Source organism: Macaca fascicularis, chromosome 1 (assembly GCF_037993035.2).
Source record: "Macaca fascicularis isolate 582-1 chromosome 1, T2T-MFA8v1.1".
Classification (NCBI taxonomy): Eukaryota; Metazoa; Chordata; class Mammalia; order Primates; family Cercopithecidae; genus Macaca; species Macaca fascicularis.
Genome location: NC_088375.1, coordinates 57786424 through 57800248, shown reverse-complemented (window position 1 = coordinate 57800248; position 13825 = coordinate 57786424). Strand labels below are relative to the sequence as shown.

At 37.4% G+C, this 13825-nt stretch overlaps 1 protein-coding gene and 1 non-coding gene across 6 annotated transcripts in view; both read right to left on the bottom strand.

Moving 5' to 3' along the window:
• The window catches only part of NR5A2 (nuclear receptor subfamily 5 group A member 2), a 147961-nt gene that overhangs the window by 118441 nt on the left and 15695 nt on the right, over positions 1–13825 (bottom strand). For all 5 annotated transcript variants that reach the window (XM_005540336.5, XM_005540335.5, XM_045394486.3 and 2 more), the window contains 3 exons: positions 13259–13377; positions 11543–11684; positions 8267–8913 (listed from right to left, as the gene is read on the bottom strand). In XM_005540336.5, the coding sequence (XP_005540393.1) occupies positions 8267–8913; positions 11543–11684; positions 13259–13377 (908 nt within the window). The remainder of the gene's footprint in view (positions 1–8266; positions 8914–11542; positions 11685–13258; positions 13378–13825) is intronic.
• On the bottom strand, positions 3505–3607 carry LOC123570942 (U6 spliceosomal RNA). The gene has a single exon (XR_006695171.2). It is a non-coding gene; the product is annotated as a U6 spliceosomal RNA (small nuclear RNA).

Below are 13825 nucleotides of genomic sequence, written 5' to 3'. Positions count from 1 at the left end.
TACTCTGACCAAATGACCATACACTGTGCTCACATCATAGGACTGTCCTAAAGATCAAACTAGAAAATGGCCTGAAAGCATCTAGCACTAGAGCAGGTGCTTAGTGGGTGCCCAAGAAAAGTTACTTCTCTTCTCCTTTACCATATGACCTTGAGCAGAGCAAGGAAAATGTTCACGTCTGTACCATTTTCCAACAGGCCTTAAAGGACTTATATTACTGAAGAGAATGGTTTTTCATAAATTGACCCAAAGATATGTAAATTCATTATGTTTTCTTTTGTGTAATTAGAGAAGGTCATCATAGGAAACTGAATACAAAATAATTCAGTACATCCTTATCAGAATAGGAATAAGGGCTTGCTCTTGGCTGCCGAGGCTTAAGTCTCAGTTTGCAAAACCAGGCTATATTGAACTGGAGGGGCACAGAATGAGGCAGTCAGGTGTGCAGTAGCAGTGTGGTCCTACTCTCACTGTTCAGATTCAGACACCTGACGATGGTCAAGCTAGTTAAACATGGATTTCTTGGGTGTGCCTCGCTATTCTCATGTTCTCCCCATGGTTCCAGTAGATAACATACAAGTTAATACGAACAGGAAGCTCATAAGGCATGTGAACAAGCAGACCCAGTGTGAAGTTACGATCATCACTACTCTCTTACCAAATATCCCAGTGCCCCATGGAGGATATGTTTCCATGGAAACTCTTAGTGCTCAACTATGCTGAAACCAAGCTTCAGGGAGCTTAAACTGAGTCTACAGTTTGTAAATGTATACTCAACAAATAAAGCAAATTTACTTATTTTTAAAAGTATCAAAAACAACTCTAAGGACAAAAACAGATCAGGATTGGCAGGGACTGGGATGGGGAGAGGAGCTTATTACAAAGCGACACGGGGTAATTTTAAAGTGGGAAAGAGTTGTTCTATTATTTGTACATTAAAAACAGTAAATTTTAGGGAAAGTAAATTTTATCTTAGTAGAAGTAACTATTGTATGGGAGTTTTGAGGTGACTGGTGTACTTTCAAGATATCCCGGTAAAGAACAATACATATCCCCATAGTAAATGGGCATGTTCCACTGCCCCATGACAGGCATTGACTGAGAAGAGCTGATTCTTTCAGTGAACTGTGAGCAAGAAGAAAGCTCAGAAGAAAGCAAGAAGAAAGATAATGGCTTTCTGAGTCTACAACAGACACATGCAATATACATATATAAGCAAGAAAGGCTGAAATAACATAAATTCTCATCCAACACTGTCAGCCACACCAAAGCCTTCTGTTTCAGGTCTGCTTGGAAAAAGGTATAAAAGCAGATGCCTAACACCTTAAGACACCTTAGAGACCATGTATCAAACCTGCTGATTGCAACATTCTCTCCAAATTCACAAAGACAGAACACTTTTTTTGTTTTTGTTTTTGAAACGGAGTCTCGCTCTGTCACCCACGCTGGAGTGCAGTGACCCGATCTCGGCTCACTGCAAGCTCCGCCTCCCGGGTTCTCACGCCATTCTCCTGCCTCAGCCTCCTGAGTAGCTGGGACTACAGGCGCCGGCCACCAAGCCCGGCTAATTTTTGTATTTTTAGCAGAGATGGGGTTTCACCGTGTTAGCCAGAATGGTCTTGATCTCCTGACCTTGTGATCCACCCACCTCTGCCTCCCAAAGTGCTAGGATTACAGGCGTGAGCCACCGCGCCCGGCCAACACTTTGATATCTACTTTCAGCGGAAGAAACACTAGTTTTATCATTTCCTTGTAAACCTATGCAGGTTCAATTTATTTCATTCTGGTAACTTTGTGATGAGTATGAGAACTGGCAATAGATGGCTTAATGTGTCTTGAGATAAAATTTTGATTGGAAAATATTCATTGAAAAATTTAACTGGAAAACAAACTTTAATGTTTATTTTCTTTGTGTCATCCTTGTGCTTCCCAGATTAGCTACTTTGCATCCAGAGAAGTGAAAACAAAGATAAGCAAAGTGGCTATCACTCTGTGACATCACAGTCAATGAGGAGTGCTGGTGTTGGACCCATGATTCCCGACCACAACTCTCAGGAAAAGGCAAAGGAGAGTCACATGGCAAGTAACTGTGGTAGACACCGAGCAGGATCCTCTCTCTCAGTTTCTCTTTCTCTCCCATAGAAAAGTAGGGCTGGCCGGGCACAATGGTTCATGCCTGTAAACTTTGGGATGCCGAGGCGGGTGGATCACCTGAGGTCAGGAGTTTGAGACCAGCCTGACCAACATGGAGAAACCCCATCTCTCCTAAAAAATACAAAAATAAGCCAGGCGTGGTGGTGGGTGCTATTCAGCTACTCGGGAGGCTGAGGCAGGAGAATCACTTGAACCTGGGAGGCAGAGGTTGCAGTGAGCTGAGATCGCACCATTGCACTCTAGGCTGGGCAGCAAGAGCAAAACTCCATCTCAAAAAAAAAAAAAAAAAAAAAAAAAAAGGAGGGCTGCCAAGTACAGTGGGTTATGCCTGTAATTCCAGCGCTTTGGGAGGCTGACGTGAGAGTATCACCTGAACCCAGGAGTTCCAGACCAGTCTGGGCAACATCACAAGACCCCATCTCTACAAAAAATAAAAAATTAGCCAGCATGGTTGCACGCACCTGTGGTCCCAGCTATTTGGGAAGCTAAAGTGGGAAGATGGCTTGAGACCACAAGGTCAAGGCTGCAGTGAGCTATGATCATGCCACTGCACTCCAGCCTGGGCAAAAGAGAGACATTCTGTCTTAAAAAAAAAAAAAAAAAAAAAAGTAGGGCTAATTAAATTTACAAAAGAATATAGCTTAAAATTGGGGCAGAGTCAATAAAGTCTAAGATTACAGGCCTGTATTGGGAAAGGTAACTGTGATTTAGGAAAAAGGATCTAGAAGGTTAAAAATAAATAAATAACGCTGCTCAAATAGCTTCTATAATGGGCTAGAGAAAAAAGGAGGTTTGCTCCTCCCTTGTGCCCTCGCTTTAGATAAAGCTACACTTAAAAACTGACTTCAGCATGGCTGCTAAATTCCTTTGGCACAAACTCCCTGAGTCTCTGAGACCTATTTTCCACAGAAATGCTAGTTGGGAGCTTCAGTCAGGATTAATTTAGATTTTTTTAAATACTTACATGTATCAGAATCATTCATCGAGGGGAAGTTCTGATATATCCATTCCCAGAATTCTCTTAAGACATCTGGTCTCATTAGAAGATCAAATAGATCCTCCAGATTCATTAGCTGTTTAACAAAGTGGGAATTATTTTCTCACTGCTCTTGTGTTTGTGAGATATTCAAGACACAGGTGGAAAAAAATAACAGAAAAAAAAAGTCAATCTTCTTGACTCACAAGGACAGCTCTTTCAGCAGAATACAAAAGTCTGGAATTAGCTCTTAATTTCTAAAAACACAAGGAAACAGCCAAGAGCATAGGTCACTTAACAGATTTGGTTTAAAGATCAGAAAATTTTATAATTAGTGGTTCACCTATCACCCGGTTACAATCCTGTGTTCTCTTTTTTTTATGGACAGTTTCATGAATGCGTGTGTCATCTTTGTGCAGGGGGTCATGCTAATCTCTGTATCTTTCCAATTTTATTGTATGTTCCACCAAAGTGAGCACCCTGCATTCTCTTTCTGCTATCTCAACAAGCATACATAACAAGAAACCTATACTGAACATGCCCAGCCTCTGGTAGAGCACAGGATATAATCCTGTTTGGCTGCTTTAACTGCAGAGCACAGCCCATATGCTGTCACTGAACCAGATTCTCCAGGAGAGTAAACTATCCACAGAGGGTAAGGCACTAGAGAATGCTTCAGAAACTCTTTCAAGGCCCAGAAGTGCTGAATCCACTGTACTGAATGATACCCCAGGGGCCTGAAAGAATTATCGTAGCTTTTTTAAGTGTCTCATTCACTCCCAGGTGGTCATCTGGACTCAGGGAAAATCTGTCTCACTGATTATTGGTGATTTGGTAATTGGATGGTAGTGATGGACTTCTGATAACCTCGAGATTTGCTTTAGCTTCACTGGCAAAGGACTGTTTTTTTTTGGAGTCAAAGGTTACACTGTCTATTTGTGTGTGTGTGTGTGTGTGTGTGTGTGTGTGTGTGTGTGTGCGCGCGCGCACGCGCACTGGGGGGGATGAGGGAATGCACACAAGAGGACTGCTTCTTTGAACCTGAATCTACCAGTCCCAGTTCTGCCATTCAGTAGCTGTATAATCCTAGGCAGATTACATTCCCTTCTGCCTCAGTTTCTTCATATGTAAAAAGAAGTGGGGTCAAATGATCTCAAACATCTCTTCTAGTTCTGAAAAACCTTGTGATTTCTAGGCAATAAGTATCTTTTGATGCACATCTGCTGTTGCAAAAGCTACAAGTTTCAGAGTATTAATTTCATCTTTCTCAAGCCATTATTTTGGATGAAGACCAGAATTGTCCTTTATAAGTGTGTTAAAAAAACAGAGCAGCTCACTTATATGTGTCCTCTACCCTTTTCCCTTTCATCTTCCAGCTCTGAAATTCCATGGTTTCTATGAGAGTTGGCGAGTTGTAATTTCCTCTTTTTCATTCCAATATTTTGAATGAAAACCAGAATATCTTTTTTTACACCTTGTAGATGTATAGAAAAACAAAACAACCCACCAAATTTCCTGGCCCTACTGTTCCCTTAACTAGCAAACAAATGAAATCGGTATTCTCTTTTTTTCCTACATGGTAGAGAGTGTAATTTGTCCTGAGAGAGTGAGCAAGAGGTCATTTCAAAATTGCCTAATTAGGAGCAAATATGTGACTTTTCATCTTTGGGTTTTAGAGGTATAAAAAAACTGTCCAATAAGTATATCACTTGATAGGTAATTTGCTGTGAAGTTACCAAGAAAAGGACAGATATTTAATGAATAAGACAGGCACAATGGCTCCTGTCTGTAATCCCAGCACTTTGGAAAGCCAAGGCAGGAGGATTGCTTGAGCCCAGGAGTTTAAGACTAGCCTGGGCAACATAGTGAGACCCCTGTCTCTACAAAAATAATTAAAATCAAATTGAAAAAAAAAAGAGCATTTATCTTCCTAAATGGTATTTTTAAATTACAACCTTTACAGAAAGATAGGGTGGGGACTCAGACTGTGGGTTTCAAGGATGTCTTATAGGCCATGCCAGGAGGAAGAGACCTTTTTTTCAGAGTTATTATCCTTAATCGTAGCAGGTAGGCAATGCCAATGGATGGCCGATAAAACCTCCTCTACAGCAGCAAGTTTCCTGCAGGTCATGCCTCATTAATGGGCCATGAAATCAATTTAGTGAGTCGTGACCAGAATTTTGTAAAAAACAAAAAATAAATTAGACTAAATTAGAATACATAGAAAACATCAGAGTGCATCACTTGTAGGTTATGTACTATCTGGTGAAACTTTGGTTTAGTTGTGTGTATGTGTCTGGGTGTTTGTGCATCTCTGTGTGTGTGCGCCCGTGTGATGTGTTTGGTATGCTATGTCCCACCCACCGTAAAATACATTTCCTACTGCGGGTCACGGTTAAAAAATGTGAAAGCCACAGCCCTACAGATGTCTCAAGGTTGGCTTCAAATGAGTTGGTTTGCTTTCTGACAAAGTAAATTTATAAATGAAAAGAAAAGGAATTCTTCCAAATGTCAATAGTCACCTCCCAACTTTCTACTGAAACTATCCTTAAGTCTTTCTGAATTCTACTCTTTGTTCACTGAAAAATACTTGAATCACTCCTGTTTAATGTAAGCCGAAGGCAAACTGTGAAGTGGGTCAAAATTATCTTTCTCTTCTGGGAGCATCTCCCACCCCTTGTAGATGACCCTCATGTTTGTACTTTTTTCCTTTTTGCTTTTTCATAATTTATGAAAGACTGATAAATGCATTAAACAACACCATAATTGATTGAAAATGCTTTTATATGCCCCATTCTCAAAGATATTTATATTTTAGCCAAATATTTAACCTCATGCTATATAAAAAAGCTCACTGTAAAATTTATCTGCAGGAGGGAAAAGAGAGGAATAGTGGAAAAAGCAAATCTTCCCAGCCCTCTTTATGCCTTACCTGCCGATAGCTATATTTACTTCATAATGTTTCCTTTTTACATAAAGTAATATGCATTATTTCTTTCCTTGTTGATTTGTAAAATATTATTTTTTTCTCTGCAGCTGTCTTTATTTTTTAAAATAATTATTTATGAAACTGTCTTATTATAACTCTGAGAGGAAACATGTTGCTTTATTCAACGTTATATTTACCTTATACCCAACTTACCACTTGGCCAATTTCAGGTCCTTAATTAGTACTGATTAAAAACTTAATTATAATACAATCATACTACTCTATAACACATGTAATAGTTTTTGCCAATGTTAAACTAAGAGACTACAATTGCATGTTTTTGATCCTGAATATAAAAATTATGTAGATTCTGCACATTTTTCATAAAACAGCAATGATAATATCAATTTAAAACAACACCACTTATTGAGTATGTAGTACATGCCATACTCCCGTACTGGGTACTTAATCTACATATTCTCATTGTCCTTTGAAAACCTCCTCAATATAAGCACTGTTACATCTATGCTCCCAATACTCCTCCACAAACACCACATATGCAAGTTACACATGAGAAAAACCAAGGCTCAGAGAGTCTAACAACCTGCCTATGAAGACATCATTATTAAGGGGTTAAGATAGAGTTCAGATCAAGTTCATTCGATTGTAAAAAGTCTGTGTTTTCCTCGTTTTTACATTACCTAACCTTTCAACGGTATCTAAAATTATCATTTAAATTTTCATTTTCAAATACTTTACCTGTTCTAAGAAGGACACAGTTTTGAATGTAAGAATATCAGGAAAGTGTTGGCGTGGTTTGTTTTTTCATGAAAAATGTTCTGATTATCATAAAGTGGTTACAGACACTAACACATACTCGGAAAAGATCTGGCCTAATTGTGCTAACACAGTGCGTTCTGCTTGCCCTTTGCAGCCTGAGGTATCCTTCAGCCATTTTTAAGTGTAGCAATAAAGGACATGGGAATAAAGAGCTGGATGTGTCCACAGTCTTAACAGCGTGCTGATGGAATTTTATCAACTTATTTAGGTCTGTTCAGGTAACTTTTTTGCTTCCATATACAAAGAGCAGTGCTTAATGTAGACTGCTATGAAAGCATTATTTTCCATTTGCATGGCTTCCACATTCCCCAGACCATCTACTTACACAGACGATATTTAACAGTAACTCTTAAAATTAAAAGTCGGGTTTGCATTTTCCTTCTCTCAGAAATTTTACAATCAATCTCCTGTCCTAGGTAATCACAAGCTACAGATATTTAGCAGCCACATCTCTCCCTGTGACAGCAAAAAGAAGAAATTGATTTTGTGACAAAATATACTTGGAAATCAAATCCAAGACTCACTTTTAAAATAGGAACGAAACCACTGACTACCAAATGTGTTTTGGTAGCCACTCTTAGATTCCAAACTTCTAAATAACTTTCCCACATTAATTCAGACTTAAGTTTCAGGAAATAAAATAATTATGAATTTAAACATAGATCCCTATACAAACAAGTACTATGTTTACAATGTACCAGTCCACTAAAATCAACAAGACATAGATTATGAGAACTACAACCCAAGCCAAGTAAACTAGCACTCACCATTTGCCCATTCCCCATCCAATGACAGTAAACATCCTATTGGAATCTGCTCCGAAAACAAAGGCTTTACCAACCTAATGTCAAGGTAAACAGTAGTAAATACCTACTTGATACTACTAACCAGTGGTATCATTTTCATTCCTTAGTCTAAATACTACTAAATGTTGGCATTTTTTCCTTTGAAAGAAACCTTCAAGATGACACCATTATAACATAGCTCTTTACTTGGTAATTTTTAAGGAAAATCGTTTACTAGGTGCTATTTCACATTGACACATTGACTTGAAATGTTTTAAGCCACAAACCATCTGAATTAAAAGGAATACAGATATTCTACTATTTAGGAAAAAAAGCCCGAGTTTCCTGTACTTTATGTTAAATGCCACCCCCCTAAATTAAGAGCTACACAGAATCAAAGCCCCATAAAGTTAAGCTGCCATAGTCCTGAAGTCAAGGTAATAAAATTACGTCTACTCTGTAAATCATACAAAGTAGAAAATTAAGGAAAACGTATTTTCAGCACCAAGAATGTATTAATTAGGAACATAGTTAGGTCTCTCTTAAAAGGGGTACTGTACGTTGTAACAGCTGGTGGCATACCTTAAGTTCTCTGAAGAAGATACTACTTCTGGCCCACTCGACAATGGAGAAGAGAGTTTGATCTGCCATTTTGCACATAAGCCCAAAGGTGCTCAGCTTTTCGTGCTTGCTTCGGTTAGCCTGCTCTTGCTGCAAATAAGCCATGATTTTAGCCTGGACTTGAGGCTCATCTGGCTCACACTTCAAAAGTTCCAGTATCAGATGTGGAATGCTTGCTGGAGAGCTGGTCTGGTAACTATCCATATACGAATAGCCCATTATGGACTCGGGTGAGCTGGTATAAGGGTCTGGGTACTCAGACTTGATGGCCCGGCTAGGAAAGTGGCCATATGTTTGGTAACCTTGCAGGCTGCCGTGAGGGGGCATTGTCATGCTAATGGGGGATGTTACAAAGGGACTTCTGTCGTAGTCTGTAGGAGGCAAGGCAGCATGGTTCAGAGGTAGGCCTTTGGAGGCAGAATGGATGTTTTGAATTGCAGAGGAAATGGTCAGGTCAGAGGGCATAGCTTGGATCACCTGAGACATGGCTTCCAGCTTAAGTCCATTGGCTCGGATGAGGGCTTTCTTCTGTTGCTTCAGGGCCCTGTCTCTCTTGTACATTGGCCCAAACTTATTCCTTCCTCCACGCATTCGGTCGGCCCTTACAGCTGTTGGGGGTGGGGTGGGGGGAAGGAAGGAAAGGTATAAATAAGGTGCAAATTATTAGCATTCTTCAGATATTTAGAAATGTAAATCGACAAGAAGTGGTATGTGTGTGGTTGTTTTCGTTACAATAGCCCACAAAGATTTCCCAAAAAACCATGTCCTCTTTATTTATGAATTCCTTCCTCCAAGTGTGTGTTGTCATCAAAAAAATATTTTGACTACGTAGGGACATATTAACCCTTTTGTGGACTGAGAAGAGTTCATAATTTTTGTTAGACATAGAAATATTTCACATAGGCCTGGTGCAGTGGCTTACACCTGTAATCCCTGCACCTTGGGAGGCCAAGACGGGTGGATCACCTGAGGTCAGGAGTTCAAGACCACCCTGGCCAACATGATGAAACCCAGTCTCTACTAAAAATGCAAAATATTAGCCAGGCGTGGTGGTGGGTGCCTGTAATCCCACCTATTCAGGAGGCTGAGACAGGAGAATCGCTTGAACCCAGGAGGTGGAGGTTGCAGTGAGCCAAGATCACACCAATGCACTCCAGCCTGGGCAATAAGAGCGAAATTCCTGTCTCAAAAAAAAAAAAAAAAAAAAAAAAGAAAAGAAAAGAAAAAGACAATAAATATTTCACATTGCTAAGAAAGAGTATCAGTTGTTCTACTAAGAGTATATGCTTTTATTATGCCAGTTCCTTATGGAAACCCAAACTGCTTTGGGGTTTTCTTTTGCGGGGGTGTGGAATTGAGTTACCCATTTTTGGATTAAATTGTGAATACCTTCCCACAAGATACCTTCCTCCCTGAAAGCCATTTTGGCTACCTTGTTGCAATTACAAAAGGGTTGGGGACATGTTCTTCTTGGAAAATCATTTTCACCTGGACTTGATGAGCCCACATCGGATGACGACCAGTTACTGCTTTTAATTTAAGTAGAATTGGACATAATTAAAACAAACTCATTTCAGAAGCTGTCAAGACAGTCTTTGGCCACAGTGGTGTGTGGAGTCTGCGGCCATGACTAATAAGTTAGTTAGCAGTTCCCTCTAAGTCCATAGTGGCCAATGGCAATTAGACAGAAACTAGAGACCTTTGATAGCTTGTGACATATTGAACTTGCTGGAGGTTAAGTTTTTCAGCTTTTTATCTTAGGACTAGTATCACATTAAAAATTTATTGTGAATTCTAGGTATACAGAATATTGCACAAGATTATAAAGAGTTTTTCATCTGGATGATAATTTATTGAATATTCAGTTGTTTCATATCACTCCTAAGGAAGCATGAGCATGTACCACAAGTGATTTACAATTATGAAAGCTTAATTTAAAAAAAAGAAAGAAAGTTTAATTATTTAAGGTAAAGAAATGCAGCCTTATTATTTTTGTTGAAAAGGAATTAAATGACATGCAAAATCACAACATTTACTTATCTTCTGAGTCTCTTACTGTAGTAAGCATCTACCACAATATTTTGCTATTTGGGAAATAATAGTGATTGATAATAAGAAAATTAATAAGTATCAATTATTTCCTTTCATGATCTCTTAAAAATGATACTGGCATTAACAGTCCTCATAATAACCAAAGTGGCTACCTCTATTCGGAAGAAGTGTGTTAGCTATTCAGCAGATTTATATGATTTTTTTTTTTTTTTTAGTATTTCTATCAAGTATGAGTTCCATATAACAGAAAAGTTCCAAATAAAAATAGCCTGTGCCTCATTGATCAAATAAAATGCACTCTTGTATCTAGCACCATCGGTGATATGTATCCCTTGTTATTGCTTTATTTGCAGTATATTTAATCCATGAAAAGCCAGTAGGTCAGAGGCTAGAAAGCAGCAACATACCATAGTAGTACATGAACTACAAATTATTTACAGCAGTCACATATTAACTTTACTGGCTGCCAATCTGTACATTGTAGTATAGGGTCTGCCCTTTCAACAAAGTTCAAGTGTGGTTTTTGAGGAGCCACTTTCTTGTTCTTGTCAAATCTTTGCTAATGATTTAATAGTTCATTATTTTTCATGTTTCCTGATTCTCAATTTTTTATTTTGCAGCCTCAGTCATTATCTTTTAAAAAAATACATTTCTACACTACCAAAAATATCCTACATGAGAAACTCCTTTTCACCATTAAAGGCTTTAACTCTTGCTTAAGAATCATGAAATTAGTAGTTAACACTTATGACAAGCACACCTATTTTAAAAAGGATTGAAATCAAACTTTTCCTAGGGTATCTTGATTTAAAAACTTAAAGGATATTTTACTTTTAATAGTTTTACAAATTATTCTTGTTTTCAGTTGGATTGTTTTAGTCTTATTTTCATAACCTGATCTTTTTTCCTTTTTTGTGTCAAATGAATCTGCTCCCAAACTAAAAAAAAAGGGGGTGGGGGGGGGGGGAAGACAACTAATATTTTAAATTTTCTTCCTAGTAGATGTCACCATGATTAAATGAGACTCAGACTATTCTGCAGACGAAACAGAGAAAGATCTTACAGTATTGTCAGTAGTGTTAAAATGCTAGGAAAATAATGTTACCATGCTATAAGTACAATGTTGTTTTAAAGTCCATGTCGTTGGAGAGTTTTAATAGGCAGTAGTCTTTAGAAGAATCTTACCTTCTAGCTTCATTCCAACACTTAGACATTTTTGAAAACGACAGTAAGGACAACGCTTTCTCTGTGTTTTGTCAATTTGGCAGTTCTGGTTTTCTATACATGTGTACCTTTTATTATTTTGGACTGTTCGCTTAAAAAATCCCTATAAGACAGAGAAAATAGTGAGACGTATTATAAATCTAACATCCATCTTTTCCATTGTTTCATTTTAAGAAAATCACCAGTAAATCCTTTCATTGCACTATTTGAGCCCTTATGTGGTTCTGTGGTTTATTTTACATTTCAGCAACATCAACCTTCCCAAACTGTGCCAGGCCATGGTGGAGATTTTTCTGGTATCAGTTATATTCTTGAAGAATTAAGTCAAATCTTGGGGAGATTTGGCTACACACCATTTCATCCCAACAGTCAGAAAAAATACAATCTATATTGATCAATTTTTTTAAAAATCTGTTTTCCTATTATCCCACGTGTTCCAGATAGGGGTACTCATAAAGTTCTGGCATTGTTTTTAAGTAGTCTGATATAATTTCAGTGATAAACCATTGAAAAATGCCAGTGGAAAAAAATGAATAGCAAAACACCTCAGATTTTTTTTTTTTTTTTTTTTTTGGTTAACAAATGTCAACACTGGATAGTTAAAAGCAAAAGGATGTAAAGAGTAAAATGGGAAAATGCTCATAATTCCACTGGAATACATTCAAATATAGGGACTGTTTTTAAAAAGGCAAAACTAATGGAAAGAAAAAGCATGTATCACAGATAGCTGAATTGTAGCACACAGGGTATGTGCTTTCCTTATATTTTATATAAAAGAGTTAATCAAAAGTAAAATGTGTGGCTTTATAATATAATAAGAGCTTTACCAGGATAGTATTCATATTTAACCTACTCGCCACAAAGAGAAACATTCTTACTTTGTTATAGAGAATGGAGGGATTTTCCTGGTGGTGGTTTAAGTAATTGTACTGAGTTTTCCACTTAAAAACAAAAACAAACAAACAAACAAAAAACTTTGAAAACTAGTGAATACTGAATTTACTGGGAATATATTAAAAAGTTCTGAGATAAATTCTTAAAGTATAATTTATATTAACAATATAGCATATTTTACATATTAAAATCCATGTATTTAAATAGGTTATACGATATATTTGTAAAAATTATTATATTAAAAACTAAAATCTGATTTCTTGGTCTTTATGATATAAATTTCAAAAAAATCCTTAAAATTATTTTGGAATAAATCAAGATGAAATCACACAGTTGGGAATTTAGGCTTTTATGTCTGTGGATAAAAAATGTTTAGACTTGTAGCACAGAAATACTCTGAAGTTAAAATGTATTTGGGAAATACTTTGTCATATTCCCTCTCAAGAACAACGATGCTTTAAATATATATAAGTCAAGCAAAATCAATATTTAGGACCGTTAGAAATGGAAGTCTTTCTACAGCTGTATCACTTTACTACAATGAAGTATTTTAGAACCATGAGACTGGCAAAGTTTTCTAAACAGCATAAATTTCTTTGCCTTTTGAACTAAATCAGACACACACTTTTAAGAATCATCTCCCTAAGACTTTCTTTTTCCCTCTTTGTCATTTTTAGTTGAGTCTTTAAAAAGGAAGCCTAAATTTGGCTTAAAAAAAATTAATCCACTGGTTTATCTTGGTGTTGGACATTATATTTTTCAGGTAGCAATGTGTGAGCAAACCTTGCAGCTTTCACAGGTGAGGAGCCCATAATGGTACCCAGACACTTTATCTCCACACACGGGACAAAGCTCTTCCAGATCTTCATCATAGGAGTAATTCACCATTTTAAATTGAGACACTGAAACAAAAAGACAAATGTATACACATATTCAATTAATTTACATGTAGGTGTTAATCCCGCAACAGAAAGCATTTTGGTGATTGCTGGGCAAATATCACATGGTAAAATATAAAATAAAAACAATTTTTAGCAAGGTCTTACTGAACTATTTTTACAAGTAAAACATCTTTTGCCATCCATGAGCATGCACCTTATACAATTCCATGTGCCACAAACAATTCCAACTTCTTCTATTAACATTTTAAACTGACCACTTTTAAACACAAGTCTCATAACTCCACAAAGCAACAAATAGAGAAATGAATTGCATAAAGTAACAGTTTCGAATTTCTTTTAAATCCCTATGAAGTTAAGTTCCAAAATGTCACCTTCGCCTAAGGTAGAGAAACAAGCGCAGGCTTTATTCCCTCCCTCTTGAAGTGGTTTGCTGCAAGTGCACCTTGCT